The 27,001-nt window shown below is 56.4% G+C and overlaps 2 protein-coding genes across 5 annotated transcripts; one reads left to right on the forward strand and one right to left on the reverse strand.

Annotated features, from left to right (window-relative positions):
• Nucleotides 1-981: 981 nt before the first annotated feature.
• Nucleotides 982-17,499, forward strand: EGFL7 (EGF like domain multiple 7). 4 transcript variants are annotated; one of them, XM_050980986.1, is made up of 12 exons: nt 982-1,128; nt 2,183-2,466; nt 5,430-5,498; nt 5,890-6,071; nt 10,250-10,415; nt 11,861-11,986; nt 12,132-12,244; nt 12,824-12,919; nt 14,140-14,304; nt 15,109-15,173; nt 15,453-15,609; nt 17,220-17,499. In XM_050980986.1, the coding sequence occupies exons 5-12, from the start codon at nt 10,336-10,338 to the stop codon at nt 17,240-17,242; spliced, it is 825 nt and encodes a 274-aa protein (XP_050836943.1). In that variant the 5' UTR covers nt 982-1,128; nt 2,183-2,466; nt 5,430-5,498; nt 5,890-6,071; nt 10,250-10,335; the 3' UTR covers nt 17,243-17,499. The 4 variants fall into 4 exon arrangements, with proteins under 4 accessions (XP_050836943.1, XP_018773177.3, XP_050836945.1 ...); XM_018917632.3 differs by lacking the exon at nt 5,890-6,071; XM_050980988.1 differs by lacking the exons at nt 982-1,128; nt 2,183-2,466; nt 5,430-5,498; nt 5,890-6,071 and adding an exon at nt 7,152-7,242.
• A 467-nt stretch (nt 17,500-17,966) lies between these two features.
• On the reverse strand, nt 17,967-26,343 carry AGPAT2 (1-acylglycerol-3-phosphate O-acyltransferase 2). Its single transcript, XM_009093363.4, has 6 exons — nt 26,074-26,343; nt 22,465-22,598; nt 21,857-22,032; nt 21,619-21,714; nt 20,080-20,152; nt 17,967-19,624 (listed from the first exon to the last, which is right to left on the reverse strand). The coding sequence occupies exons 1-6, from the start codon at nt 26,259-26,261 to the stop codon at nt 19,473-19,475; spliced, it is 819 nt and encodes a 272-aa protein (XP_009091611.1). The 5' UTR covers nt 26,262-26,343; the 3' UTR covers nt 17,967-19,472.
• Nucleotides 26,344-27,001: the final 658 nt, after the last annotated feature.

Below are 27,001 nucleotides of genomic sequence, written 5' to 3' on the forward strand. Positions count from 1 at the left end.
TCCCCTGAGCCTGCGCAGGAGCTGCCGGCACGAGCTGGGGACACAGGGGACACCAGGTGCCACGTGGCTGGCCCTAAATCCACTAAATCCATGCCAGGCAGAACCCACAGGCTGCTGTGGGGGTCTGGAGATTAGAGAAATTATTGCCACTGCCACAGCCCCTGTGCTCCAAAACACCTCTGTTTTTAGTCTGGATGGAAGTTCCAAAATCCTGTTCCCAACTGAATTGTTGCTCCTTTGGCTGCCCAGAGCTGAGGTCCCACATACACCCACCCACACAGAGATTAAATTTGGAATGCAGTCAGTTTTGCACACGAATGGGCTTGAAATTTAGGGCATCAGGGCAGCTGTGTCCACACTTCTCTGCAGCCTGGCCCTGAAGAGAACAGGCCTGTCAGGTGATGTCCTGCAGGTTTGGTGGCCCAAGCCACGCACCTCTCTCTTTCCCAAGCCAGGCACAGTGTGGCAGGGTGACAATAACCCGAGCACAGCTTGTACCCCAGATTTCAGGGGGTCACAAATACCCCAGAAGGTGCTCCAATGGCAGTCAACACTGACATGGCCCCTCTTGAGGAGGTGGCCACCAACCCTGCCATGCTTGGCACAGGTCCCTGGTGCTGTGGGGGTCCCCTTGGAGGGAGAATGGGAGTGGGAGCTGCCAAAATGTGCCCTGGAGGGGTGGGGTGGGGTGGGATGGGTCCCACCCATCTCAGGCCTGGTGTGAGGCTCAGGAGGCAGCCTGGGCCAGCAGCCCTGTCCCTCCCCGTGTCCCCAGGGACTCGTGGCTGCCTCCCCTCCGTGGTGGGCTCGGCGTGGGGGTCCCGCCCCGTGCCCCTCTCCCCCTCGGGGCGGCCGTGTTTGTTCTCCTCGCGGCGCCGTTATCAGCTCACAACACACACAGGAAGTCCTGTCTGGGATTGTCCATCCCCGGCCTGATTTATACAGGAAGAAAAGCATAAAAAGCCGCCCTTCCACCTCAGCAGCCACCTCCTGCCTGTGCACAGCCAGCAGCTGGCCATGCTGGGGACACCGGGGACAGCAGGACGGGGCTGCTGGACCCAGGGTGGCCGGGCAGGGATGGCCACCAGGAGCCACCAGGAGCCACCGGGGGACAGGGGGGCACCCAAGGTACCAGAGAGCCACAGGGGGAATGGAGGGATGGGATGGCATGGGGTGGCATGGGGTGGCATGGGGAGCTGGCACTGCAGGCAGCAGGAGCCTGAGCTCCTTGGGAGCGTGTCCTTGTGAGCTCTGAGTGGGTTCTGGCCCTGCTCGTGATGCTGGGAGCCTTGGGGATGGTTGAACAGCCAGCACGGAGTGAGCAGGTGTGCAAAGCATCCCTTGGAGCACACAGGTGTGCAAAGCATCCCTTGGAGCACACGGGTGTGCAAAGCATCCCTTGGAGCACACGGGTGTGCAAAGCATCCCTTGGAGCACACGGGTGTGTGAGGCAGCCTCCACCTGCCCCTGGCGAGGCTGGATCTGCTGGCAGCCACGAGCTGAGCAGGGCTTTGCCCTGAGCACAGCCTCCAGCACTGTTGTTTTAAGTCACCCCACTGGCATTCAGGCTGTTTTCACAGGGTGGGGAAGCCAGTGGGGAAATCTTACCTGGTGTGCATGTAGAGGCTGCAAATACTTGCACAAATTCCTGAGAGATAGCTGGAAATTCTTAGCTAATCTCTTTTCTTTCTGTGACTCCCTCCCTTTTCCCTCTGCCTGCTCTCTGGATACCTCTGGTACATCCCCAGGCTGTCCATCCTCCCTGCTCTGCCCTCTGCTCTCCTCTGAGTGCTGCTGAATTCACCCCAGACCCGGGTGGGATGTGGGGCAGGCCAGGGATGTGGGCAGGACTGTCCTGGCTCTCCCACCAAGGCTTGTCCTGAGGAACAGCCGAGCCTGGATCATGCTGGGTGTGCCCACCAGGAGCTCAGCAAAGCCTCCCAGATTGATAACCAGGCAGCTGGGTGCTTTCCATGCTGTCTGCAGCTACCTGTGGGTCCTGCTGTCCCCACCTGTGCCATTGCACAGTGCAGGCAGGAGGCTTCCAGCGAGGCACCCAGGGGATTTTGGGATGAAGGAGCACCTGGGATACCCAGGCACTGTCTGGCTGTGCAGGAATACGGAGCAGAACCACGCCAGTGAAGGGCTCTTGGTAGAAATAACCCAGCCTATTCTTCCCCAGGGTCCAACATTCGTGGAACCAACTCCCTGAGCAGAGAACCAAACACAGAAAGAGACAACGGGGCTTTGCCAGCGATTCCATTAATTCCAAGCTGGATTGGGAAGGCCTGGCAGTGCTTGGGAGGCTGTGGAAAGCCGTTGTGGCTGGAGCTGGAGCATCCTCAAAACTCCTCCTGACCTCTGGGCAGCAGTGGGAGCACGGATCTGCCCCGGCAGATTCCCCCTGGATGTGCCGATGGAGCTGCCTCCTCTCTGCTGTTCCAGCTCTCCCAAGTTCCCCTGGAGGTAAGGACGAGAAATTGAATCCGGTCCGGAGGCTCGTTGAGCCTTTTCCCAGGCTCTGCTGCTGCAGATGGGGCTGGCCCCGGGGAGGCAGATTTACAAACTGCGACAAATTGGGGTAAAGGAGCCCGCCCCACTGCCCCAGCAGCAGGAGGGCTGGGAGAAACACCGGGAAAGAGGTCCCAGACCCGGCAGGGAAACAAAAATGTCTCTGCAAACAGAAGGGGGGATCAGATCTGTTCTCTCCTCTCTCCCAAAGTGAGCTCCAGGATCCCTGTCCTGCCTTTCTTCAGGTTCCTGCAGCTGGAAACTTTCTCCTGGAAGAGAAAGATAATCAGGGCAAGAATTTCTTGTGGGAAAGGCTCTCTGCTGAGCTGGGATGGTGAAGGGGCTGAGCCACCCTGCAGCTCCCAGCTATCCCACCACACATGTGCTGATTCACTGGGAAAGTGGGGCAGGAGATCACTGCCAGGTTTTGCCAGGGAAATCTTACAGAAAGCCGCAAAATTCAGTTTATTCTTGGGTGGGATGAATCATTTCCCAGTTTTTACACTGCAGACATCGCTGCCTCCTGTAAATGTAAATAAAAATTCAAGTGTGCATGTGAGGGAAAATAAAGCTGGCTATGGATGGTGCCCTGTTCCTGCATTTGTTTTTGCACAGCTCCAGCTCAGCTGCTGGTTGTCCCCATGGGCACCTTAAGTTATAACAATTGGTCCTGAGACAACTAATGCTTGTGAATCCTTCCTCAGGCCAAAAATAAATCTCTTTGTGGGGCTCAGGTCTCAGTTTTAATATGCAGAATCCTGAGCCACTGGTGACAAGAGTGGGAGTTATGGGTCAAGTCCTCTGCTTGGTTTGACCTGGTTTTATCCCACTGGACTCCCAGATTTCCACTGAGATAGCTGGAGTGCAGCTGACACAGCTGAGAACAAAATGGGCCAGAAGAGAATAGTGGGGGAGTCGTTTTCCTCACAAAGCCCTGCAGAACAGAGGCTGCTCCAAAGATTAAACCACAGGGTAAAGTTTACAAACAGCCTCATGAAGTCCTGGGCAGAAGAATTTGTCCTAGAACAGCAAAAGCCATTCCTCCTTTTTGAGAAGCACCAAAAATTCCCTTTTGCTTTAGCAAGTGCCTCCAGTTCTGTGCCAGACCCCCGTGGAGACCAGTGAGAGCTCATTGTGCACTGCAGGTATGGGGTCAGCCATGGCTTGTGGGGCTGAAAGGTTTTGCATCTGTATGTGTGTCACTCTCCTGCCCGTGTCCCCATCCATCTGTCACTCCAACTCTCCAGTCTGGGGAGAGCTCGTGTGCCTGGGCACGTCCCATCTTCTGTGAGGGGCTGGAAGTGCTCCTCTGCAAAGAGCAGGTTCCTGGTGTGGGACTGTAGTGCTGATCCATTAATTCTCCACTGTTAATCCTTCCTTCTCCATGCCCCAGATACCTCCCACCCTCCAAGCTCTCCTACCAAACAGGGAAGCGCTTCCAGCTCTCAGCTCCAGCCCTCAGTCCCCACGGATGCTCTCAGGGGGATGTTGGATGCCCAGGCAGGTGCAGAGGGCTTGGCAGGCTCTAAGAAATTGGGAGGTGGTGAAAATCTCAGCTGCACAGCCAGGCTGGTGCTCAGCCTGAGATCTGCTCAGCACTCGCCGTGCCTCCCAGCTGATGCTGGTGGTAAAACCAGTGGGAGACAAGGAGGTTTTGAATCCAAGAGGGAGGCTGGGCAGAAACATTTCTTGGCTGGCCTGGAGACAAGCATTAATATTAGATGTCGTGGGAGTACACTTCTGGTGTGCAGGGGAGAAAGCTGTGGGGGAAAAATGTAAAACATGGGGCAAGGGAGGACTTTGAATTCGGGCAGCCACGCAGGCAGGAGCCAAAATCTCCTGCTGCCTTTGTCAGGAGCTCATCACACTGACATTAACAGCGCCAACAGATCTGATCTTCCCCCACTCTGCACTGGCATAACTCCTCTGCTTCCAAGGGAGCTTTGCCAGGCCTTGTCCTGGGGGATTTCCCTCCCAGCATCATGAATATTAGCACAGAAGACACAGAGCCCTCCCTGAGAGCGGAGGATTAAATGCTTTTTTAATGGGCTGTGTTGCAGTTCTTTAGCAGCTGACACGGGCACTTTGCTTGAGCAAAGATTTGACCCAATAAATGGAACTGGAAAGGAAACTTTCTGCAGTTTAAATACTGGCAGAATTTTAAAATGCTCAGTGCACTTAGGAAGTGGCTGCCTGTGGCTGAGAAGGCTCCAGTGGGGTCCCTGGAAGGAGTGTGCTGGGTCCTGAGAGGAGCTGAAGGATGAGTCCATCCTCTTCCTTACCATCAAATTTACATTTGGAATCCCAGGGATTCATGCAAAGGTTTCCTGGGCACTGAGGGGTGCTTGTCCTTAAATGGGGGTAAATGGTAAAATAGAGTGTAATGGTAAAATAGAGTGTTGGGGAACAGCAGGTGGGATCACAAATCAGGGAGGTGAGCTGGGATACACCTGGGAGTGTGTGCCAGGAGCACTCCTGTTCTCCTGGGTCCTTGGAAAATCCCAGCCTTGAGCAGTGCAGGGGATGGATCCTGCTCAGCAAATCCCTTCTGCTCATCAGCCCCTGCTCATCCCCAGCCTGCTCAGCCCTCAAAGGTGCAAAGGCACCGTGGCTCTGCCTGGATTCCCACTGGGATCACAGCAAGGTGAGGGAGGATCAGGGCCATGGGATGCTCCTAAACTCTCCCTGTGGGATGGGGATGGATTTCCTCGTGCCCTGCCATGGGTGTGACAGTGCCTGTGCCTCTCTGGCACTCCAGCAGTGTGAGCTCAGTGCCACAGGGGCTCTGTGGCCACCACCCTGCAGGGGTTTTGGGAGTGTCCAGGGAACACCAGGTCCATGGTGGGTGAGGGCTGGGTCATTGCTCTCTGTCTGCCTGCCAAGGGGAGTGTAACACTGGGCTTTTTCTGTCCTCACAGAAAGAAACCAAGATGCTCCATAAACAAAGGATCCCTGCCCAGGACTCGTGATGGAGCACCGTGGGTGAGGTGAGTTGTCTCAGCTGCAAAATGAGATCCTGTGTTTTCAGCATGGCCACACAGAGAAGCTCTGGCTTCCACGTGCATTTTGCAATTATTAGACAATAATTCAGGCTCTGTTCATCTCCCCTGTACACCAGAAAAAAAACCAATAATGCTCTCTGTGTAACAAGATAATTACTGTGCTTCCAAAGCTCTTGGGAGAAGTTGCCTGTGCTGATGAAATTAAGGGAGCTGAAATCATTTCCCAGAGGTAGGATGTCTCCAGAGGGTGAACAAACCCATGTGAGATGCTTTACAACACAGAGCTGCACTTCTACCAGCACTTTCCCTGCTGCTGGGAGGGATCTCCATCTCCACCAGCACTTCCAGAGAGGATTCCCCTCTGTTCCCTTCCCAGGGAGGATCCCACCAAAGCTCCTTTGACATGGAGAGCCCCAAGCACCCATCAGCTTCCCCAGAGGGTGCAGCACAGCCCGAGGCAGCTCCAGTTCCACCAGCAGCCCCAGCATATCCCTAAGGAAACAGAGGGGATGGGCCAGTGATCCCAGTTGTTCTCTTGGAGCCATTCTTGTTGAACTGGTAAATATTTCCTTTAAATGCTTACATGCTTTTAAAAAATGTACAGGGCTTAATGGGAACAAATATTCCCAGGGGGCTGTATCCTGCCATTCATTTGCACATCAGATCCCTGCTATCTCTAAGAATGGTTCTGTGCATGGGCAGGCGCCTAAGTCATTTGAGAAACAATAACCCTCTGTGCTCTAATTTTCCAGGCAAAAATGTAGACAAAACAAGTGGCATTTTGGCACAAATCGAGCCTCTTTGATAAAAAACTGGGCGTTTAAGAGGAGAAGCCTGTAGGCAGCTGGGCTCGGGCTGTTCCGGGGCAGGTGTTGGGCAGCCGGGGCTGAGCCCTGGGTGTCACCCTGGAGCGTCCCTCTGCAGCTGGGGGGCTTCCGAGGAATTCCCTAAGCATCCTTTATGGTTTGCTGGAAACCTGGAGGTTCACCACCGGCTCCTCAGGACTTTGGGATGAGCTCAGGGGGATTAGCGGGCACGGCGGGAGGGTCTGGAGCAGGTCTCTAACCCAGGGAGAGGCGATGTCTCCTCTGAAAATCCTCTGTGCTCGTGGTGGCGAGTGCGGAGCAGGACAGTCATTTTTAGTAAAGAGAATTCAATTTGCCCTGGGCACTGCGCTGGTGATGGACCATCCCCCGGGGAGTCCGCGGGGCCGCGATCTCTCGCTGTTCATCCCCTGCCCACCCAGCCGGGCTGGGGGGGCTCAGGGACCGCGTGTCCCCGCAGCGTGGGGTTCATGGGGCCGGGCTGTGGGGCCGGGAGCTCCTCCTGCCCTGGGGTCACAGGTAAGGCTCCACATCCCCCCGGCGCAGGGGTCCCCGCAGTCCTGTCCCCATCAGCGACAGCATTTGGGACGCTACAGCAGCGTGTCCCCTCACCCCGGGCGGGGCTGCTGCGGGGTCCTTCCCTGTCCCCGCATGACTCCCCCGCGGGTCCCGGTGGCTCCGGCGGCGCTGCCGTGTCCCGGGGAACCGGGGGCAGGTGGCGGCCGGCGGGGCGGGGGCAGGCGGAGATCCCCGGGCCCCGGCGCTTCCCCCCGGCCGGGAGGCTCCGCTTTCCTCCCCGCCGGGAGCTCATTGGGCCGGGGCGGAGGGACCGGCTCGGGCCGGGGGAGGAAATGCGCGGGGGGCCGCGGCGCGGCGGCGACTCCGCGGCTCCGCCACGGGCACCGGTGAGTCCCGGCGGGCGCCGCCCGGGGCTCGGCACGGCCCAGGGGGCTCGGCACGGCCGCATGCCCGGCGGGGACGGGCGGGGGACGGGGGTGCCGGCGGAGCGGGGCTCGGGACGGCAGCGCGGGGGCGGCCGGGGGGGCCGGGGCCGGCGGGAGGGCTCAGGGCTCGGGCGACTGCGGCCGCGGGAGCATCCCCGGGACAGTCGCCTCCCCCCGGGACACCCGTGTCCCCGCAGCCCCCCGGGACACTCGTGTCCCTACGGCCCTCCGGGACACCCGTGTCCCCGCAGCCCCCCGGGACACCCGTGTCCCTACGGCTCCCCGGGACACCCGTGTCCCCGCAGCCCCCCGGGACACTCGTGTCCCTACGGCTCCCCGGGACACCCGTGTCCCCGCAGCCCCCGCGGTACCGGCTCCCTGCATGGTGACGCTGTCCCCGTGTCCCTGTGCCCCGCCGGACAGTGTCACAGCCCCCTCGGCGGTGTCACCATGCCCGTGTCCCGCTCCATCCCGCAGTGCCCCATCCCAGCCAGCGCAGGGAGCGGCCGGAGGGATCTGCGGGGGAGAATCCATCCCTGCGGCTGGCGCTGACCCTCCCCGGCAGGGTTCGGCTCTGAGGGCACAGGCCAGGGCTGGAGCCGCGGGTTCACCTGCAGAACCAGGCCGGGCTGTCTGCAAAAGTGCAGCTTCGGGTCCCGGGAGAGCCATCGCATCCTCGCCAGGGGCTGGATTTTCTCATCCCTCTGCAGCCAGGGCGCGATTCCTCCTGCTGCCCTCAGCTGGAGTTTTGGTCGTGGTTCCGTGGGCAGAGCTGGAGAAAGGGCTGCTCCCCTGCACCGTGGGTTGTGTGTCCCCTCGGTTGCTGTGGCAGGTGAGGCAAGAAAAGAATCCTGGGAATTTAGGAGAATTTTGGGATTGGTTCTGGCCGGTGGGACAGGGACCCCCCAGACTCGCAGGAGCACGTGGTCAGCCAAGGAGGGTTTGCTGACCCCAAGGCATAATTTCACTTGTCAGACCACAGGGCTTCACCTCTTCATTTGAGAGGCTTAAAAGGCAGAGACAAAAAAATGTATTTTTTCTTGAGCATAATTTGTTTCTTCCTCAAGTTCTGTGCTTTTAAAAAGCATGGAATAGATGGTGGCAACAGGTTGGAGGATCCTCAGCAGCTTTAAAGTGTTTGACTTTTGTAAACCCATAAAAAATACAAGTCTAGACTATCGTATTTTCTATTTTTACAGCTTTTCCTGGTACGAAGCAACCATAGTTTTATGACCCAGAGGGATCCTCGAGGAAGGGCAGTGCTGCTCCAGTTCAAAGTGAAAAAACAAACTCTGCATTTTAGGCTCGTGCCCTGTGTTTCCTGCCATCCCCACAAGGAAAAATCCCATGGCAGCCACGGGAATCCTGTGGGAGGATGGAGATGGTTGGCAGAGTTTGAGTTCCAGACTTCAGGATCTGGGATTGTAGGGAAGTTTTGTGTCCCAGGATAGCCCTGGGAAAGGCTGGCTGGGGGAGCAGAGGGGAGTTGGTGTGTGTCTGTGCACCAGTGTCCTTGGAATGCCTCCAGGAGGACTGGGGAGAGGGAAAGCTCTTTCACTATTTTTAACAAAAACTTTCCTGCAGGACAAGTGAGATTTGCTTTCCTGATGGTGGAGGTACCATAAATTCTTCATTAGGAAATTAAACTAATTGCTGTGTTTGAGGAAGAATGGAGGACTACAGGCTTTAAAGCACCAAAATCCTCCTTCCATCCTCAGGGCTGGGCTTGCATGGAAATCTGCTGGGATATTTGACATTTGACATTTGATATTAAGGGGCAGGAAGGCACCAGGCTGGTTTCTCTCCAGATGTGAATCTCCTTTTCTCCCTGCCTCAGATTCTTCTCCTGCACCAAGGAAAGGATGATCCTGAGTGCCTTGGAGAAGGGCTTGGAGACCTGCAGCTCTGCAGATTTGCCATGGTTATTTGTAACAACATGTCTCAGAGTTGGGATTTCCCAGTGGAGTTTGGGGATCAAACTGCAATTTTCCGGTCCAATCCTGCCCCACAGCATGTGGGGATTGTAGAAAGTTGATTTGCAGCTCGCCATATCTGCAATCTCAGAAGGAGGTTTCTTGTTGTGTAGTCTCCCCTTTCAGAAAGCTTAATCAAAAGATTTTTTCTTTAATTGGTGCATATTTAAGGTGGGTTTCTTTATTTCTTCCTCCTTCAGCTGCTGCCATCCGGAGGCCAAGTGGTTTGTTTAAATGAGATATTGTTTCAATTGGATATTTTTACCGACCCTCTTCAGCCTTGTTTTGTATTTGTCCTCTGCTAGAAAATCAAAACCTCTGGGTTTGTGCCTCAGAGCCGACTCTGCAGATGGTACATATGGCCCTTACAGCACTTTTCTCTGTCACGAATTTGTGTTTTAAAGAGAAGATCAGATTTCAGTGTTTTATGTGGTGGGAAAACACAGCTTTACAATGCTGTGTGCATTAAGAAATGAAAGGCCATTGTTTTGCCCTCGCTGCCTGGAACTGGCAGTGAGTTGGAGGCAAAACACATCCCTTCCCTGCCCCTCAGCACACAGCTGGGCAGCCCCTGGTGCCCTGAGGGCATCTCCAGGCATCCCCCGGGGTAAATCAAGGGTAATTCCTGAATTAATATTGTGCACAGTGATGAGATGGGCAGCACAGGGTGGGTTTGTGCCTGGAGCAGCTCCCACCCTGCCAGGGTTGGTCCCCAGGGCTCTGTTGGGTGTCACCAGCTGGGCAGGGACACCTCACAGAATCACAGAATGACCTAGGCTGGAAAAGACCTTTGAGATCCAGTCCTTTGACCTGACACCTCCTTATCATCTACACCACGGCACTGAGTGCCACGTCCAGCCTTTTTTTAAACACATCCAGGGATGGTGACTCCCCTGCCTCCCTGGGCAGCCCATCCCAGTGCCCAATCTCTCTTTCAGTGAAGAATTTTCTCCTGAAACGCCCTCCCACTCACAGTGGTGCCCTCCTGCCTGCAGGGATCCCCACTGAAGGACGAGCCATGCAGTAGGAGCCAGCACATCCCACGGAAGAGCAGGACCCAGGGCTGCAGGAGGGACGGGACATGTGGAGCCTCAGCTGCCTCCTCTGGGGACTCCTCCTCATCCTCAGCACCACCAGCACCGAGGGCTTTGCCCAGGCAGGGTAAGGCCCTGTTTTGTCTGCACCTCTCAGGTGTGTTCTCCACCCATCAGGGTGAGGCAGGTCCTGTCTGGGGGGAACAGCCCTGTGTGGCTCTCTGGGCTGGTGAGGAGGTGGAAAAAGCTCTCCCAGGGCTCAGCAGCCTGTTGCTGGTTGTTTGCTTTCTCACTGGAGCTAAAACATCTCTCAGAGGAAATGTCCCAGGCAGGGACACAAAGACACTCTGGGCTTTTTGTCCAGGAGAGTCAAAAGCTCATCAGGCCCTGAGCTGTTCAGGAATTATCACAGTCTCTTTCAAGCACTTATAAAAATACGTGTGAAATCCTGCCAGCACACAAATCGAGCCTTGTGAACAGGCTGTCACTGAAGGATGCAGCTCCCAGCTCTGATGGACACCCAGGGACACAGGTGTGGAAAACCCCAGGCTGGGCATTGTGCCCCCCAGGATGCCTCTGCCCAGCAGGGGCAGCTCCAGCAATTCCCCTTCCCTTTCTGGGAAATGGGTCTGGGAGAACTCCCTTGCTCCCAGGCACAGCTCAGCTCCTGCTGGGTCTGAGGAAGCCCAGAGCTCAGTGCCCCAGTTTCTTCCTGAGCTGAGAGGAGCTGGAGCCCAAAACCCTCCCCCAGACACAGCTCACATTTTCTACAAAGTTTGTTTTTACACTGAAATGCTCCTCCAGTGTCAAACCTTTCACATTCTGTCCAGGACTGAAACCACAGCTGAATTCCTCGCTCACACGCACAGGCTGCAGCTAAAACTTTGTTCTGAATTTCACAAAGCAAACAATTGCCATTTAAAAATTGCATTTTCTATAACATTAATCACGAGGCTGAGAGGAGTTTTCTGGAGTTAATGGAAACCATCTGATGTCCATGCTAATTCCCAGGCTTTTTATTTTAGTTTCTAATTGAACTGGGAGGCTGAGACAAGTAGATGGGTTCCTCAGTGGGACTGACCTGCTTGGGCTGGAAATTGTTGAAAAAAAGGATGTTTAACCAAGACCACTTTGGCTGTTAACCTTGGGAAAGTTTTTGCCTGGATATCACTTATCTTAGGAAGGCTGGGGAGTGCCTTTTATCCAACCTCTCATTTTTTTGCGGTGAGCCTGACCCTTCCTGTGAAATCATTAATTTCTTGGTGACCACAGGGGCATCCGTTTCAGGAATGCAAAAGTCTCAGAAAGGAAAACTCTGCCCAGAAAGTGAGTGATTTTAGGGGCAGGGAGACAATGAATGTAGTGAGTAAATCATTCCTAAATCTGGGTCCCAACTGCTCCCCTGGGAGGGGGTAGAGGAAGCGCCCGCGCCGCTCAGAGTTGTGTCACTGACCCCAAACAGCTTGAAGTGGCTTCCCAGGTCACTGAGGCAACCAGCCCACTATCCCAGTGCAGAGAGGGGAGCTGAGGCCGTGTCCTGGCTGTGGGACTGACCCAGCTCTCTGTGCCCAGGCGCAGGGTGTGCTCAGCCGCGGGGACAGCGAGCCGCCTGAGCGCCCACGCCGAGTCCCACGTGCAGCCCGTGTACCAGCCCTACCTCACCACCTGCCAGGGCCAGCGCCTCTGCAGCACCTACAGGTGAGCCCTCCTGCCTGTGCCACGGGCAGCGCAGATCCTGCTCCACCCACGGGCATGGGGATCCCAGATCTGGGAGCGCCCTGAGCCGCTGTGGGAGCAGGAGGGGGATTTGGGGCACCCTGCTCAGCCCAGCCTTGCCTTGCAGGACCATCTACAGGGTTGCCTACAGACAGAGGTACAGGCAGGTGCCCCAGCCCATGGCCTCGTGCTGTCCTGGATGGAGCAGGGCAAACGGCCACACGCTGGGCTGTAACAGAGGTAAGGAGCTGCTGGGTCACCCCGGTGCCACTGCCCGTCCCCAGACCCCTCGTGTCCCTGGAGGGGGCCCCAGGACCACATCTCTCATTTACCAACCCTCTGCCTGTCAGTAGATTCTCCCTGAATTAAATTTTCAGCATCACAGCCAAATGTGGTTCAATATCTGATTAATTCCCAGCTTTTCTCTGCTGCCTCTTGGGCCTTTTTCCTTTGGGATCACTTATTACCTTTATAGTTACCAGAGGATAAATAAAACAATTCCTTCCCATCTAAATCAGCAGAAATGGATGAGAAACGCTTTCAGGAGGCAACAAATACAAACCACAGCAGCAGCCAGTCTATCCCCAGTGGGCTGCTGCTGTCTGCTGCCCTCCTCCTTCCCACCTCTGCTGCCTGCAGAGCCTTCAGCTTCTTTCCAGCTCCTCTTCCTCCCACCCACCCTAAGTCCTGTTCCTGGGCAGCTCAACCCCGCTGGGTGCTGCTGGTGTGTTTTGGGGTGTGCACAGCTCCAGGGGGGAGGGATGGAGCTGGGGACCCCTGGAGCAGCTGGGTGATGCTGTGCTGTCTTCCCTCTCACAGCTGTGTGCTGGGAGCCGTGCCAGAATGGAGGGAGCTGTGCCTTCCCTGGGAGATGCTCCTGCCCCCCCGGCTGGACGGGGCGAGCCTGCCAGACAGGTACTGGCCATGTCCCCCTGTCCCTGCTCCTGTGTCACACCTGCCCTGCTGCTGGGAGAGCTTCTCCTGGGAGTGTGCCAGCTGCCACGGGGCTCTGGGTGTTCTTTGTCCCACATCAACCCCTCAGGGGGGACAGGGACCTTGTCACACCTTATCCCTTATCAGACCTTGGGCCATGTGTGATTCTGTCCCTCTGCACACACATGAACACTTGCACCAGGGAAGGGTGGGAAGTGTGGCTCCCAGGGGAGGTCTGGCCTCCCTTTGGCTGCCTCAGCTCTCCCTCCTGTGCAGCTCTGGCACCCCATTTTCTCTCCCTGATGGCTCAGTGTGAGCAGAGCTGTGAGCCTCTCTGCACACAGAGCCCTTGTGGGGCTGGTCTGAGATCGTGTGTTCATGATCATCCCTCCCAGGCTTTGTAAACTCTTGCTGTAAACTAAAATGCCCTTTTACTGCAGGGATTAAAAATCCATAAACCAAAAATATCTGGGGGTGGAGGAGAAGCCTGGTGATGTCCAGGCTCCTCTGCAGCACAGGAACATCCCCAGTATTCCTCACGTGGAGAAATCAGGCAGTGTGGTGCACACCACTGCTGCAAACCCTGGCCACGGCATTTCCCAGCTTTTCCCAGCTTTGCAGCCTCCTGTAAGGCAGAGGAGGAGCGTGTGGCATTGACCCATGCTGGGCCAGGCAAGGCTGAGCCCATTGCTGACAGCTCCTGCTCCGAGGGAAAGGATTTTCCCACTGCCTAAAACAGATTTGCCCGGGCGTGGGAAGAGCTTCAGCTCTTTCTGCTTTGTGGGAACAGCTTTAATAACTCCCCCGTGTGAGGAGAGGTTACTGGGTTCTGTACACACTTGAAAGGCTGATAGCTCCTCGCCACAGCTGGCTGGAACCAAAATCCCGGCCGTAAATCCGGGATGAGAGCCGAGGGCTGCCTGCGCCCGCCTGGCCAGAGCTGGGACATTTCTGACCACAGCTTCTCCTTCTGGCTGTGTTGTAGGGGGAGCAGGAGGAGGGGAGGAGGCCAGACCCCCTCTAGCTTAGCCCAGGTTTATTCAGGGCTGTCCCAGGCACTGGTGGTGCTGAGCACCCAGAGCTGTGCCCGGCCCAAACACCAGCTCACTTGGGAGGCACTCCCTGGGGTTCCATTGCAGCCCCCCTGTGCCTCAGCCACCTGTGCCTGAGCTGTTCCTCACTGAGCTGTTCCTGTGTTCCAGATGTGGATGAATGTGCCAGCCAGAGCCACGGGTGCAGCCAGCTCTGCATCAACACAGCCGGGAGCTTCCACTGCGCCTGCCGGGACGGCTTCAGCCTGGCTGCTGATGCCAAGGGCTGCCAGCCCCTGGTGCCAGCCCCTGGGACAGACACCTCCAGCCAAGCAGGTATCCTGTCCCCACATTGAGCCCCAGCTGCTGTGGGCCTGCAGTGACAGCTGAGGGAACACTCAGCATTGCAGGAGATGGGAGAGGGGACAACAGCAGAGCCCCTCAGCTTTATTCTCGCTGAGCCAGGAGTGCTTCTTCCACCTAACAACTTCCCCTGAGCACAAATCCATCTGTGAGGATGACAGGGCCTGGCTGTGGCTGGAGGTGTCTGGGATGTGTCTGTTCTCTCCCTCATCATCCTCGTTCCTGCAGGGCAGGTCTGGAGCCACGAGGAGCGGCGCTGGTGACGGCCCATTATTACTTTTGGTACGCGCTGTGACACTTCAAACTCGTACCGTGAGTAATAATGCGCTGTGGCCAGCACGGGCATCACGCAGCAAACATCTGGGACAGCCTGCACGTGCCCCACCTGCCTCTGCCCCTGTGCAGGGCCCTCAGCAGGGACAATCCCTTGTGCCCATCAAGCACAGGGCAGAGCTGGGTGCTTTGTGGCAACACGGGCACAAAAGGCCAGGATCCACCATATCTCTTGTCCTTTAAGCATCGCCCCACTGCCTGAAACCCTCCCCACTTTGTTGCAGGTGCTGCAGCAGCAGGAGCAGCCTGTGCCTTTAGCAGCTGCACTAGATGCCAGCAGGTCCAGCTGATGCTCTGGGGGATGATCCCAGCGGGGCAGACCCTGGGGTGGGAAGCAGCAGGGCTTGGCCAGAGCCCTGCAGCTGTGTCTTTCTCCCCAGCAGCTTCCACCTCACCTCGGCAGCGGGCTTTTACTCACTGACATTCCCTTGGTCACTTTTTCAGGTGCCTCCAGTGAAATGAAGGAAGAAATGAAGGACCTGAGGAGCAGAGTGGAAGCGCTGGAGCAGGCGAGTTGCAGCCCATCCCTCTGCCCTGTTCCCGCTTGGCCAGCTCCCACCCGGGGCTGTTTGCAGCCAGGGTTTCCCTCCTCCCCGGCTCTATTTTTAACATCCCAGCAGCAATCCCAGCTGTGCTCCCCGCAGCCGCCGGCAGCGCCCACACCACGGCTTTTCCAGCCCTTTGAACAAAACCGCAGCCCCCTGAGCCCTCCCTGGTGGGTGCTGCATCCCCCCGGGTGGTCCTGCTGGCCGGGGGGGATGCACTCACAGCTCCCCTTCTCCCTGCAGAAGCTCCAGCTAGTGCTGGCCCCCTTCCACAACCTGATGCCGCCAGAGGATGTCGGTGCAGACCCCATCAGCCGCCTGTCCCACTCCCTCCAGCAGCTGGACAGGATTGACTCCCTGAGCGAGCAGATCTCTTTCCTGGAGGAGAGGCTGGAGACCTGTAAGTGCCTGGAAAAAGCAGCAGGGGAAGATCCCCCTGCAGCCACGCTGGCCACGGGGAGCAGATGTGGGCCAGCGAGATCAGTAACACATATGCCACTGTTAATCTGGATCTGCCTCAAGCTCAGCAGCCTGTAATTAATAAAGGATGAACACAAACAGCCCATTAGCTTCATTTCAAAGCTGTTTCTATGGCTGCACCATCTGACTGCCCTTGTAGCAGCCAGAAGTTGTAGGATTGGCACATGGAAACGTGGCTGAGGGAGGCACTGGGAGCAGGGGGGTACCTGTGGCAGGCAGCACCTCACAACTGCTGTCCCTGATAACTCAGCCCTTAGGAAAGAACCCCCAACTCTTAGGAAATCAACAGTCCAAAAAGTCAATCAGGGAAGTTTAGGGAGCGTGCAGAAGTTGGCAGATTTATGAGCCTGGGAAGTTTTTAGGCATTTCTTTTGGAAGTTTACAGAGCAGTAAGGGCACCAGAGAGGGTCTCTGAGGCAGCAAACTGAGGAAGGGACCCCAGTGAGAGCTGTCGTGTGTGAAATGGCTGGAGGTGGGGGGTCCTGCCTCTGGTGTCCCCACCACGCAGAGGGACAGCAGCCCCTTGGGTCCCTGTGGGGCTCACCTGGACTCCAAGCAGAACACAACCATCTGAACTCTTTTATTTTGATAGGCAGCTCATTTTCCCATTAAATAATTCCAGAAACTAGGCATGGCTGGGGTGTGCAACAGCAGCTTGCTGAGTCTTGGAAAGACTCAGGAGAAACTGGTTCAGAGCATATTCAGTCCCAGTTCAGTGCTTGCAGTAATGGCTGAGAGAGAAAAAGAATTCAAAGAACTTGTCTGAAGACAAAGTAGCTGCAAATAGACACTTAAAAACCATCTCAGAAAGGGGTAATTACCAGAACCACTGAGTGTTCCAGCAGGCTGAGTTTTCTAGTAGTGCCCTGCACATATTATTAGTGACAGCACAGAGGAATGTGAGCAGTATCACAAGGTAACATGGATTCATTCCAAGGGATGACTCCAAAGTCCTGAAATTAATTTCTGCCAAGTCTGTTTCAGCAAGCAGAACCTGTTTTTGTCTCTTTTCATGGTCCCTGTAGGACACAAAGCTATCCTGTCATACCCCAGCAAGCTCTGGGGCTCACAGGGCATCCCATGGAGTTACTCAGCCATCCCTGTTCCATGCCTGGTGGAGCATTTCCCAACTAAATGCTACCCTACAACTGCACTCCCCAGTTTACTGCTCACTGGGGATATGTGCAATGACCAAAAAACCCATTTTCTCTTCTTTAAACCACCAGCAGAGGCACCAGGTCAGAGCTCTGTGAGCCATCAAGATTTTAGCCCCTGATCCAGCACAGGCTGTTACTGTCACTGGATTTGGGGACATTGTGCACAGGGCCCAGGCAAGGACTGTGACATGCCAGGGAGGTGAGAGCGACACTGCTGAGTGGGGGGGGATGAAGCCAGCCTGGGGTTGTTTGCCAAAAGGAAAGCAGCAAGTGTGGGTGACATTCCCAGAGGTTCAGGTCAGTCTCAGTCATTAGCCTGGCAGATTAAATTTATCTGGCTGAATTTGTTTTTTTTTTTTTCCCATCTTCCCAGGTTCCTGCAAGAATGAACTCTAGCAGAGTGCCTGGGGACCTGGAGCAAGCTGAGTGCATCCACAGCTCTGATCTCTTATGCCAGACTGGGGATGAAGCCACACCATCACAGGAAGGCACAGGGTGGCAGGAGAAGGCAGGAGAAGGCTGGGCTCCCATCAGCATCTCCATCATTCTCTCTTCCAGCTCACCCCACCAAAGGCCATGCAGTTCCTTCCAAACTGGACTCTGAGCCCTCTCCCTGCTGGAGAGGCAGCAAATAAATGCCTTACCTCGTGCCATGAGTGCCTGGCTGTGTGTCACCTGGGGGGTGTTTAGGTTTTTCCTCTGCATTATCCTGGGGTAACAGCTTCCAGGGCTGGCTGTGGAGCACAGAGCTGGCCCAGGCAGGGCAGCTGCCTCCCCACACTCCCTGTGCTCGCTGTCACAGGGAGAAGGTGGGGACAAGTCCCTGCAGCCCCAAACCAGGTGTCACAGCATGGGACAGGTGCCCCTGGTGCCTGCAAAGCCAGGTACAGGAGTGGGTGCCCATCCCTGCAGTTCCCATTGTGCTCTCCAGGAGCTCTGGAGGTGGGATGGTGCCTCACCAGTGAGGCTGGGTGAAGCACAGCCCTCCTGCCTGGGGGGCACAGGGTGGGAACAAGGATCCCCCCTGCCCCTCCACCACCAAATCCACCCCCTGCAAGAGCTCAGGGCTCAGCACCCCACATCCTCCTCCCTCAGCCCCTACACAAGACAAGGAGGCTCCTTTATTTAAATAACCAAAGGTGTAATTTCTTTTTTTCTTTTTTTTTTTGGTTGACTTTTTTTTTGTAAAGCAGATAACATTCTCAACCCAATTAAAAGTGAACAGCAGACAACTGCACATAGAGGCACTGCTCCCTCCTCCCAGGAGGAGTCAGACATGGTTCCCCTCCCCAGAGCCCTCCTGGGTTGTCCCTCCATGACAGCCCTTTATCTGCCACTCTCACAAAGTGCTGGTTTGGTTCCCATCCTCCCACCCCGACCTTTCCCATCCCCTGAGTCTGTACTGTAAGGCCCCTCCAATGAAGCCCCTGGCAGCACCAGCTTGGCCCAAGGGCTCCTTCCACGGAGCTCCCTGCCCGTCCCAGCTGAGGCCAGATAAACACAACTCCCCCAGCACAGGCTGCAGGAGCTGGGTGTGCTGGTTACCTGAGTAGCCCCAGCTGGCTCATCCCAAGGTCCCCTGTGTCATGAACAGGAGAGCTAAAGCTAAGGAACCATGGACCTGACCCAGCCCCCAAGGGCATCAACATTCCACAGCTCCCGGTGAGGTTTCCAGGAGCTATTGGTCCATCACCCCAAGGCACAGGGGAACCCCTTGTATCTGACTGGAAAAGCGGTTTGTATCCCCTACAGGGGGAGCTGAAGCCTTCGGAGCCTCCCCAGCCCCGTTCCCGCTGCAGCTCACCCACCCTGTGGCTCTGCAGGGGTTTTACAGGCCCTGGAGAGCAGCAGCTCCGCCCGCAGATCAGCAGAGACGCGGGACAGGCACCATCTTTCGGCCAGCGCTGCCCATGACAAGTGACAAACCGAGCGCGACAGAGCCCTTTGCCTCCATAAGGGGCATTGCAGGGATGTGACCAGGCTGAGCCACCACCACGGCAGGGAGCTGGCAGCAGTTCCCAACGTGATGCTGTTGTGACACAAGGGCATCTCAAGGGGACAGGCCTGTGCGTCCCACTGGTGGGTGGAAGTGCTCTGGGGTGTCCAGGGAGGACACCACACTCCTAGCACTGCTGAAAAGCCAAAATTGGGATTTTCACCCCAGTTCTCAGCCCTGTTTGAGCATCAAGGTTGTGCTGATACAAACTGCTGCCTGGTGGTTTCCACCTGGGACATCACAGGGCCACCTCACGAGCTGAGCCTGCAGGAACACAGGTGCAGGGAGTCACACGAGGCACGGCTCAGGCTCAGGCAGGCTTTTGCTGTCACCCCAAGCTAGCTGCAAGAGCTGGGGGAACTCACCTCTCTAGTCATTGAGCCCTTTGGTAGCACAAGTTTGATGCCTGAGAAATTCAGAAAAAGGAGATATATCAAAGTGAGAAAATGAACCCATAAGAGAAATCCACTCAGAGGGGAACCTTAGCGCTGGCTTGACACCCTGTGTGTGCCAGTCCATGGTGCTCCCAAGAGTTAGAAATCACTGCAGAGAAGAAGATCCTTCAGTATTTGGCAAGAACAGACAGGTCCCTTCAGCCACCACCACACGGTGACACCACTGGAGAAGGCTCTAGGATGAGTCCTTTGCCTCGCCTGGATGGCCTGACAGCCTGAAGAGAGTCTCCCTCATGGTGTTGAAGCATCTGTCAGAGAGGTCGGTGACATCGTCTGATGTCAGCCCTTTGGTCTCTATTGGAGGCAGAACCTCAACCTTGATTTTCCCTGGGGACAAGAGAGGAGCCTGTGAGAAACCCACACACCACAGGAGCTCTGTTCTCTGCCCTGTTTCCCACCCTGGACAGCCCCAGCACAGCCCTCAATCCCTCCCAGGGCTTCAGGCATCCACCCCTGGAGTACAGGCAGAGTTAGATCCCAGCTCCAACAGCTGTGCCACCCAGAATAATCCCCCTGTGCCCCAAACTGCCATGCCAGCCAGAGCCTGCCCAGAGCAGGAGGTGGCAACCAATTTTTAATGAAAACATCCCTCGGTGTATTTAATTACAGCCCTTCCTGAGTTAACCCAGCCCAGGCTCTGGTGCCAAGTGCTTTGAACTGCCTCCAAACATCTCCCAGTAGGGTTCCTCCGGTTCACCCCAGCTCTGCTTCCCTCCCACACCCTTGTGAGCCAGATCTCCACACAGGACAACAGCAACCCTGTCTCCAAGTGACTCTGTTACCTGATGTAAACAGTTTCGTCTTTGGGTTGTAGAAGGTGGTGAAGGAGGAATACACCACAGGTATCACTGGGACCTTGGGGAAGGGAAGAAAAAGAGGAGTTACTGGCACTTCAGCAGCTCAGGGCAGGCCAGAGACAGGCAGCAAATCCCACGCTGCAGAGCTGACCTGGCCTGGCTCTCAGACACACGAGGCACACACAGGCCCACAAGCAGCACCCACTTCCAAAGGGTAGAACAATTGGAATCAAAACCACTCCCCAAAGACTCAAGGCACAGGGACACTCAAGGAACCAGGGCCAAGTTCCAGCCCATCCTTAGCTCAGCAGAGGCTTTTAGGGCTCCTCATCCCAAGTGAGGCTCCAAACCCCAGGTCCTGCAATCAAACACTGCAGGCTGCCTGTTGTGACAGGCCTTGCCTGCTGTACAGGCACGTGTCTGGGGCAGGGTGGCTGCTCTGCTTTCAGTTTCTAAGAAAGGAGTCACCAGTTGTTATCAATTGCTCCCGGGGAAGCTTCAGACAGACACAGGGCCAGGAGGGCAGGCAGAGCTGTTGTTCCAGTGCTGGTAACAAAGCCAGGATCTACAGCTGGTGACTCAGGGGGGTGTAGCAGAGGCGGGGACCAGTTCCATGTCATCCTTTCCTCCAGCAGCTGCCAGGCTCTGCCTTGGCTGCATCACCCAGGCAGGAATGGGTACAACACAGGCTACACCCTGGGCTCGGCCAAACGAACCCAGTCAGAGAACTGGCATCTCTTCCCTTTCCCAAAATCCCTGCTGTAACACCTCTCCCAAGGAAACCAGCTTCCCCTGAGGCCTTGAGTCATCCCAGTCTCTGGCACACTGCCCCAGACTGTGCCCAGGCAAACACCCTGAGCTCCTGAGACAGCTCCGGCTGGCTGAAGCTGCTTGCCTGCTCCCCCACTAACTGCTCATGGATGCTGTCATTTGGGAGAGAAAAGACATATCAAGAGCTGCCATATGGCTGCCAGGGAGGCAGCAGCTATTTTCACACAAAGCAAGCCCAGATGTTGCACTAAAGCACAAGAATTAACAATCCTGAATCATCACTACACGATTGTGACCTGGGAGATTGAGAAATGAAGCTTCCCCAGGAAAGAACCCACTGGGCTCCCTGACAGGAGTGAGCTCTGGGCTGCAGCCATGCCGCCAGGAATCCCTGGGCACTGGCATTGCCCTGCCATGCTGCCAGGACAGCCTGGAGGTTGGGATCAAGTGTGCCTGTCCCTCACAGTCCTCCCTCCAGAGGGGACACCAGGACTGAGGCAGGCAGGAGAGAGGACAGGGCAATTCTCCACTGTCTACAGCCACTCATGCCCAGGGTCAGCTCCTTCCCAGAGGGGATAGAAAAGGCCCTTGGCTGCTGCAGGGCAGCACTTCTGACACCAGTGGTTTACCTGAGTAGGTGTTACCTGGGAGCACAGCTCATCTGAGAGCAAACGAACCACACACTGCATGACCAGTGTGCAGTGCCACTGCAAAAGCACTCAGGGTTCCCATGCAGGGCCAAAGCACTGTTACCTGTGCCTGGACAGCGAGGTGAAACGCTCCTTTCTTGAAGGGCAGCAAATCCCCAGTGCAGTTCCTCGTGCCCTCTGGATATACCCACACCTTCACCTGCACATGGAGAGACAAGGCTCTACTGCAGAAACCCACTTGCTGTGGTGGGAGACACCAGCCTGCTCTGCCAAGCTGAGCCAGGAGCAGGAATGCCACAATGAGCCCATGCCACCCCACCCAGCTCCACAGTGACACTCACATTCTCAGCCACCATAGTCTTGGCCACCTCTGACATCACCATCTTGGCACTGCTGGTGCTCTTCCTGTTGATGAAGATGACGCCACCGAGGTACATGATGAGCCCCACGCTGCCCATGTACATCAGCTCCTTCTTGCCCACCTGGACACAGTTGTCGGGCAGGACCTCCATCAGCCCTAATGGGATGGCAGAGGGCAAGACCCAGCAGTCACCCCTGGGACAAGGACAGGACAAGGACAGGGGTACCAGGGACAGGCTGGCGCCTTGCTTCTCTCCTGGCTTCTGAGAGCAGGAGGCTTGGCACACAGCAGAGTTAGTGGGGCAGGGTGGCTGCAGGTGACAGCAGGACACCCCTCAGAGGCAGCTGATTCCCCAGCTCCAGGGAGTCCAGCAGGGCCACTGGCACACGTGCTGGGCCAGCACCTCAAGGACAGCAGAACCTGGGGTGCTGCACAGGTGTGGGATTGCTCAGAGTGACAGGAGACCCTTCCCACAACCAGCACTGATGGGGAAGCTGCACCAGGGCCTGCTTATCCAGGAGGCACAAGCAGGACTTCTCCCAATGGTGAGAAGGAGAAATGTTCTCTTTGCTCCCACCAGCTCCTCACCCATCATGTCGAGGACGCTCTGATGGTTGGACACAACGACAGCAGGGCCCTCCACCTTGAAGTTCTCCAGTCCCTTCACTTCAAACCTCAGATTGAAGAAATACTTGAAGGTCTTGACAACAGCTTTGATGATTCTGCAGAAGGAAAAATAAAAAGCAGTCAGCAGCAGAGCAGAGAGGCCACGGCCTGCTATACCCAGTGAGGGTGGAAGGAGACAAGAAGAGATCTAAGACAGAGAACCTCCAGTCTTTATTTGTGCTGTGGTCCACCCAGGTGTCTGCCCTGCATGGTCCCACGTGCTGCTGGAGTGCTGCTCACTTGCCCTGTTCAGTGTCATGGTTCTGGGCTACCCTGGTGCTACCAGGCTCTTCTCCTGCAAGCAGCAGGGTCCCACAAGTTGTTCTAACAATTCTCCCAGGAGCTGCCACTCCCCAGCACACCCAACAGCCAAGGAAGGCTCTGCCAGGTCTGCTCCTTGCAGTGCTGGAAGATGGGGCTCAGTGATATAAACAAACCCGGGGTGCCCAAGGAAGGAGGGGAACGAAAGTGAGAAACACTTCCCTGCACAAGGCAAGGGTGCAGGCAGCAAACAGGATGCTCCCCACATGGCTTGGCAGAGGCTGGGTGCCCCCAAGCAAACACATGCTGAAGCTTTTGCCCTTCCCCAGTGGATCTACAGGTCTGACAGAGTTCCCAGCTTTTCCCAGCTGGGACACTCCAGCCATGCCAGCACTGGAGCACATTTCCTTGTCAGCCGACAAGAGCAGGGCCCATCTATGCCACCCCCTGACCGGGGGACTTGGGGACACTCCAGCTAGGCCAAAGGACACAGGCAGAAGCTGGCAGAACACAGGGGCTATTTTGAGCAAGGGAACAGCCATTTACCAGGACAGGTGGCAGAGGAGCCTGCACGTGAACAAGGCTCCCAAGAACAGCCACCAGCTTGGATCTGCTCTCCCCTAGAGCTGATTCAAGCTGACTTGACTTCCACCAAGCACCTGGATGTCCTGCCTCAGGGCCACCTTCTCCCTGGCACACAGGGGACAGAGCTTTCCTTCCTGCAGCAGGAGATTGAGGGACAGGCAGCTTTGTCCCCACCACAGAGTCCAGTTTGGGAACTGTGCAGCATCATCCTGCTGAGAAGCATCCTTGTCACTCAGGTGGGAGGTGAGCACCTGGACAACATCTCATGCTGGCTTGGCAGCAGCTCCCAGCATCTGTTCTCTGAAAGTCTCCCTAAACTCTTGAGCCACAGCACCTCCCCCAGCTTGCTCCTACCCAAAGCAGGGTTCACATTTCCGTGGGGTGTCCCCCCATGCAGACCACCCGAGCTGGCTGTGACACTGGAGTTCAGGCCAGGCCAATGCCCTGAGGTGACACACTGCTATCAGTCCTCATCTCAACATGTTGCAAAGAGCCACACCCAGGGAAAGGACACAGGGAGGAATGCAGAGCTCCCGAGCTCCTCAGCCCGCTCCAAGGTTACGGGGTGCAGTCTGCTCCAAGGTTACGGTGCAGTCCAGGTGAAGAGATGGGGTTACAGGTGAGATGAGGCAGGGTGACACGAACCAGAGAGGTCATGGGGGATGCCAGGCCACCAGGGTGACCTAAATCACACTTCTCCTCCCTTCTGACTGCCAACCAAAAAAGAGGTCACCGCTCTGGAAGTCACAGTGCTCAGTGGCTGCTGGGAGAGGCTGGTTACACATTACTCAAGAACAACCATCCAGCTTCCTCCTGCCAGCCTGGGGATAGACTTTCCTTGCACAAGATGTGGCGTGAGCCACTGAAAGAGGCAAAGGGGCAGAGCTCAGAGCAGGCAAAGAGCAGGGGTGACCTACCGGGCTGGCCACGTCACCCACAGGGTTAAAGGATGGATCTGAGTCTCCTACAACCCCACAAGTGACTCCTCTGCCAAAATCATGGACTCAGACATGGTGCAGCCACAGCTGCAGAGAGCTGTAAAACCAGGGCACTTATTGCCAGAGACAAGGAGCACAAAAATTACAGGGAATGGACTTTTCAGTGCATCCCTAACAGTCTGAGTATGAAAGCCAGCAGCCCCCAGATTCACGTGCTCTGCTCCACAGCCAGTCACAGAGGCTTGTTTAGGATACTCTGATTTTCAAGGACTGCTGAAATCTGCTTACCAGATTGGAAGCTCGTGCAAGATGTTTTACCACAGATAAACAGTTCTATCTCTATCAGACACCCTGGGTAACCTCTTCCAAGTCACACCAGCTTGACACTGGAGCCAGCAGCACAGCAAGAACGGGGTGTTCTGCGCCAGGCAACAACACCATTATCACTCTCTGTCCACCAGCACATGCTCTGCTCCAGCCCCCTTTCCCAAGCTGGAATAAGCAGCCTGGGATGTTGGAGAAATAAGGAACTCACTGGATCACCTCAGCTATGGACCTCCCAGGGGTTGAGACACATCACTGGGATCTTCAGCCAGTGCCACTACAAGGAAACAACAGGCTTAAGTAACTGGAAAAGGGTGGTTCTGGCCAAAATTCAGCCCTGGGTTTCAACACGAGGAGTTATCCAATGCAAGTTCTTGTTCCCAAATAATTTCTTGAAGTTTACAGAAAGTTTAGAGGGTTTATTTTTGGGGGAAAATAAAAGGATGCTGTCTCCATCATTGACATCATAAATTCTCCCAGCTGCAGAGCTAGCCGAGCATTGGAAAGCTGCTCCTGAGTGAGCCAAGGCAACCAAAGCTGGAGAGAGAGCCAGGCTGGAGCAGACTGCCTGGGGCCATGGCACCAGCTGGGACTGGCAGGGCACAGCCCTCAAGGCAGCACAGCAGCTCCCTCTGCCCTGAGTCCTACATGTGAAAGCCATGCTGCAAAGCAAAGTCCAGCTCCACCTGCTCAGATGCTGCCAACCTTTGATCCTAAAGGATGTTAAGGCTCTCCTTTCCGTTGCATCCACATGACATGCTCAGCAGAGGTAAAAAGCTGCCTAGGGGAGAGCAAAACCAGGAAATAAGCTGTCCTGTGCTGCCAGCAGAAGCGCCAGCTCTGCCTGTAGAATGTACCTTGGCATGGAGAGGAGGTGCTGGATGACAGCAGCCCCTTGGCCCTTGTCACAGGTGTCCTGTCAGGGGACACAGGGCCGGACAACAGCTGCAGGAGAGCTGTGCCCCTGCAGCACATGGCACACAGCCTGCCAGCCTCTGCTCCCGGGGGAGGAAACACCCCAAACACAACCACCCAACTGTTAGGATCAAAAGGAACCTTCTAGAGATCGGCTCCATCTGCCATGGCAGGGTCACCCAGTGACACAGGTGTGTTTGGAATGTCTCCAGACAGGTAAATTCCTCACACTCCCTGGACAGCCTGCTCCAGTGCTCTACCACTCTCCACAAACACTGCTCTCCTGCAGCTTTGCCTAAAAAAGCCACCACCACCACCTTCCAGGCACTTCATCCCCAGCGTGCCTTGCCGAGGGCTCTGCCACGGGCCAGGACAGCCACCCCAGAGCCTAGAGGGGACCCCCGGGGCTGCGCTGCCACCGACGGGACAGAGGCCGCCACCCCCGCAGGGGCTCCGGGCAGCGGCGGGGCGGTGACACCGCTGTCCCCAGCCCCCGTTCCCCTCTCACCTCATGTTCTTGACGGTGCGGCCGCCGTTCACCAGCAGGCAGGCTACGGCCGCCAGCGCCGAGGCCAGCAGGCATAGCACGCAGTAGAAGCCCATGCGCAGCGCGAAGTTGACGGTGGGGCTGAGCTCCATGAGGACGTGGAGCAACAGCAGCACGGCCGTACCCCATAGCAGCCACCCCATCTCCATGACGGCTCCACCCGGACCAGCCGCCACTGCTGCCGCCTCCTTCCCGGGCAGCCCGCGCTGAGCCCGCCTTATGTGGGCGGCCCTGCCCGCCCCGCCGCTCCCTCGGCAGGGCGGGACGGGCCAGGCGAGCCGGGAGCGTTCCCTGTGGAGCGGGCATTCCTCAGGCTGCTGGGCGGGCCGCGGTAGCCATGGCGAGGGGAGGAGGGCGGTTGGTTCCCTCACGGAGCGCTGTGGGGGTTTGGTCCTCGGAACTTCATGGAATGGAACCATGAGGAGTTTCGAGACACCCCCCCCTCCCCGCCATGGATTTCTGTGGGAGTTTTGTCTCCTCATGAAGCCCTGTGGGGGGTTTTGTCTCCTCATGAAGCCCTGTGGGGGGTTTTGCCTCCTGATGGAGCCCTGTGGGGGTTGGTCATGGGAGTCTTGGACCCTGATGGAATCATGTGGAGTTTTGGGACCCCCATAGAGCCCTGGGGATGTTTTGTTTCCTCATGAAACCCTGTGGAGGGTGTTTGGTCCCCTCAGGAAACCCTCATGGAGCCATGTGGGGGATTTTTACTGCCTGTGTGGTGCCATGGAAAGGCTTTGGGGTTCTCCGTGGTGTGAGGGAGTTTGTGTCCCTCAGGCCACTGTGTGAGATCCTTGCCCACCTTCTCTGCTGGTGCTTGATGCTGGTTTTCCAGCGGCACAAATGTGCTGGGCAGAATGGAGCTTTTCCTGCTGGCACTGGGGTTAGGATA

The sequence above is a fragment of the Serinus canaria genome, chromosome 17, assembly GCF_022539315.1.
Source record: "Serinus canaria isolate serCan28SL12 chromosome 17, serCan2020, whole genome shotgun sequence".
In the NCBI taxonomy this organism is placed as follows: Eukaryota; Metazoa; Chordata; class Aves; order Passeriformes; family Fringillidae; genus Serinus; species Serinus canaria.

Bases quoted from the DNA above. Each gene is read 5' to 3' on its own strand.
- EGFL7 (XM_050980986.1), top strand. From the start codon at position 10,336: ATGTGGAGCCTCAGCTGCCTCCTCTGGGGACTCCTCCTCATCCTCAGC. The intron at 12,920-14,139 runs GTACTGGCCATG...CCTGTGTTCCAG, and splicing joins GGGGCGAGCCTGCCAGACAG to ATGTGGATGAATGTGCCAGC. The intron at 14,305-15,108 runs GTATCCTGTCCC...TCACTTTTTCAG, and splicing joins AGACACCTCCAGCCAAGCAG to GTGCCTCCAGTGAAATGAAG.
- AGPAT2 (XM_009093363.4), bottom strand. From the start codon at position 26,261: ATGGAGATGGGGTGGCTGCTATGGGGTACGGCCGTGCTGCTGTTGCTC. The intron at 22,033-22,464 runs GTGAGGAGCTGG...CCATCCCATTAG, and splicing joins GAGCGTCCTCGACATGATGG to GGCTGATGGAGGTCCTGCCC. The intron at 19,625-20,079 runs GTAACAGAGTCA...TCTTGTCCCCAG, and splicing joins GACGAAACTGTTTACATCAG to GGAAAATCAAGGTTGAGGTT.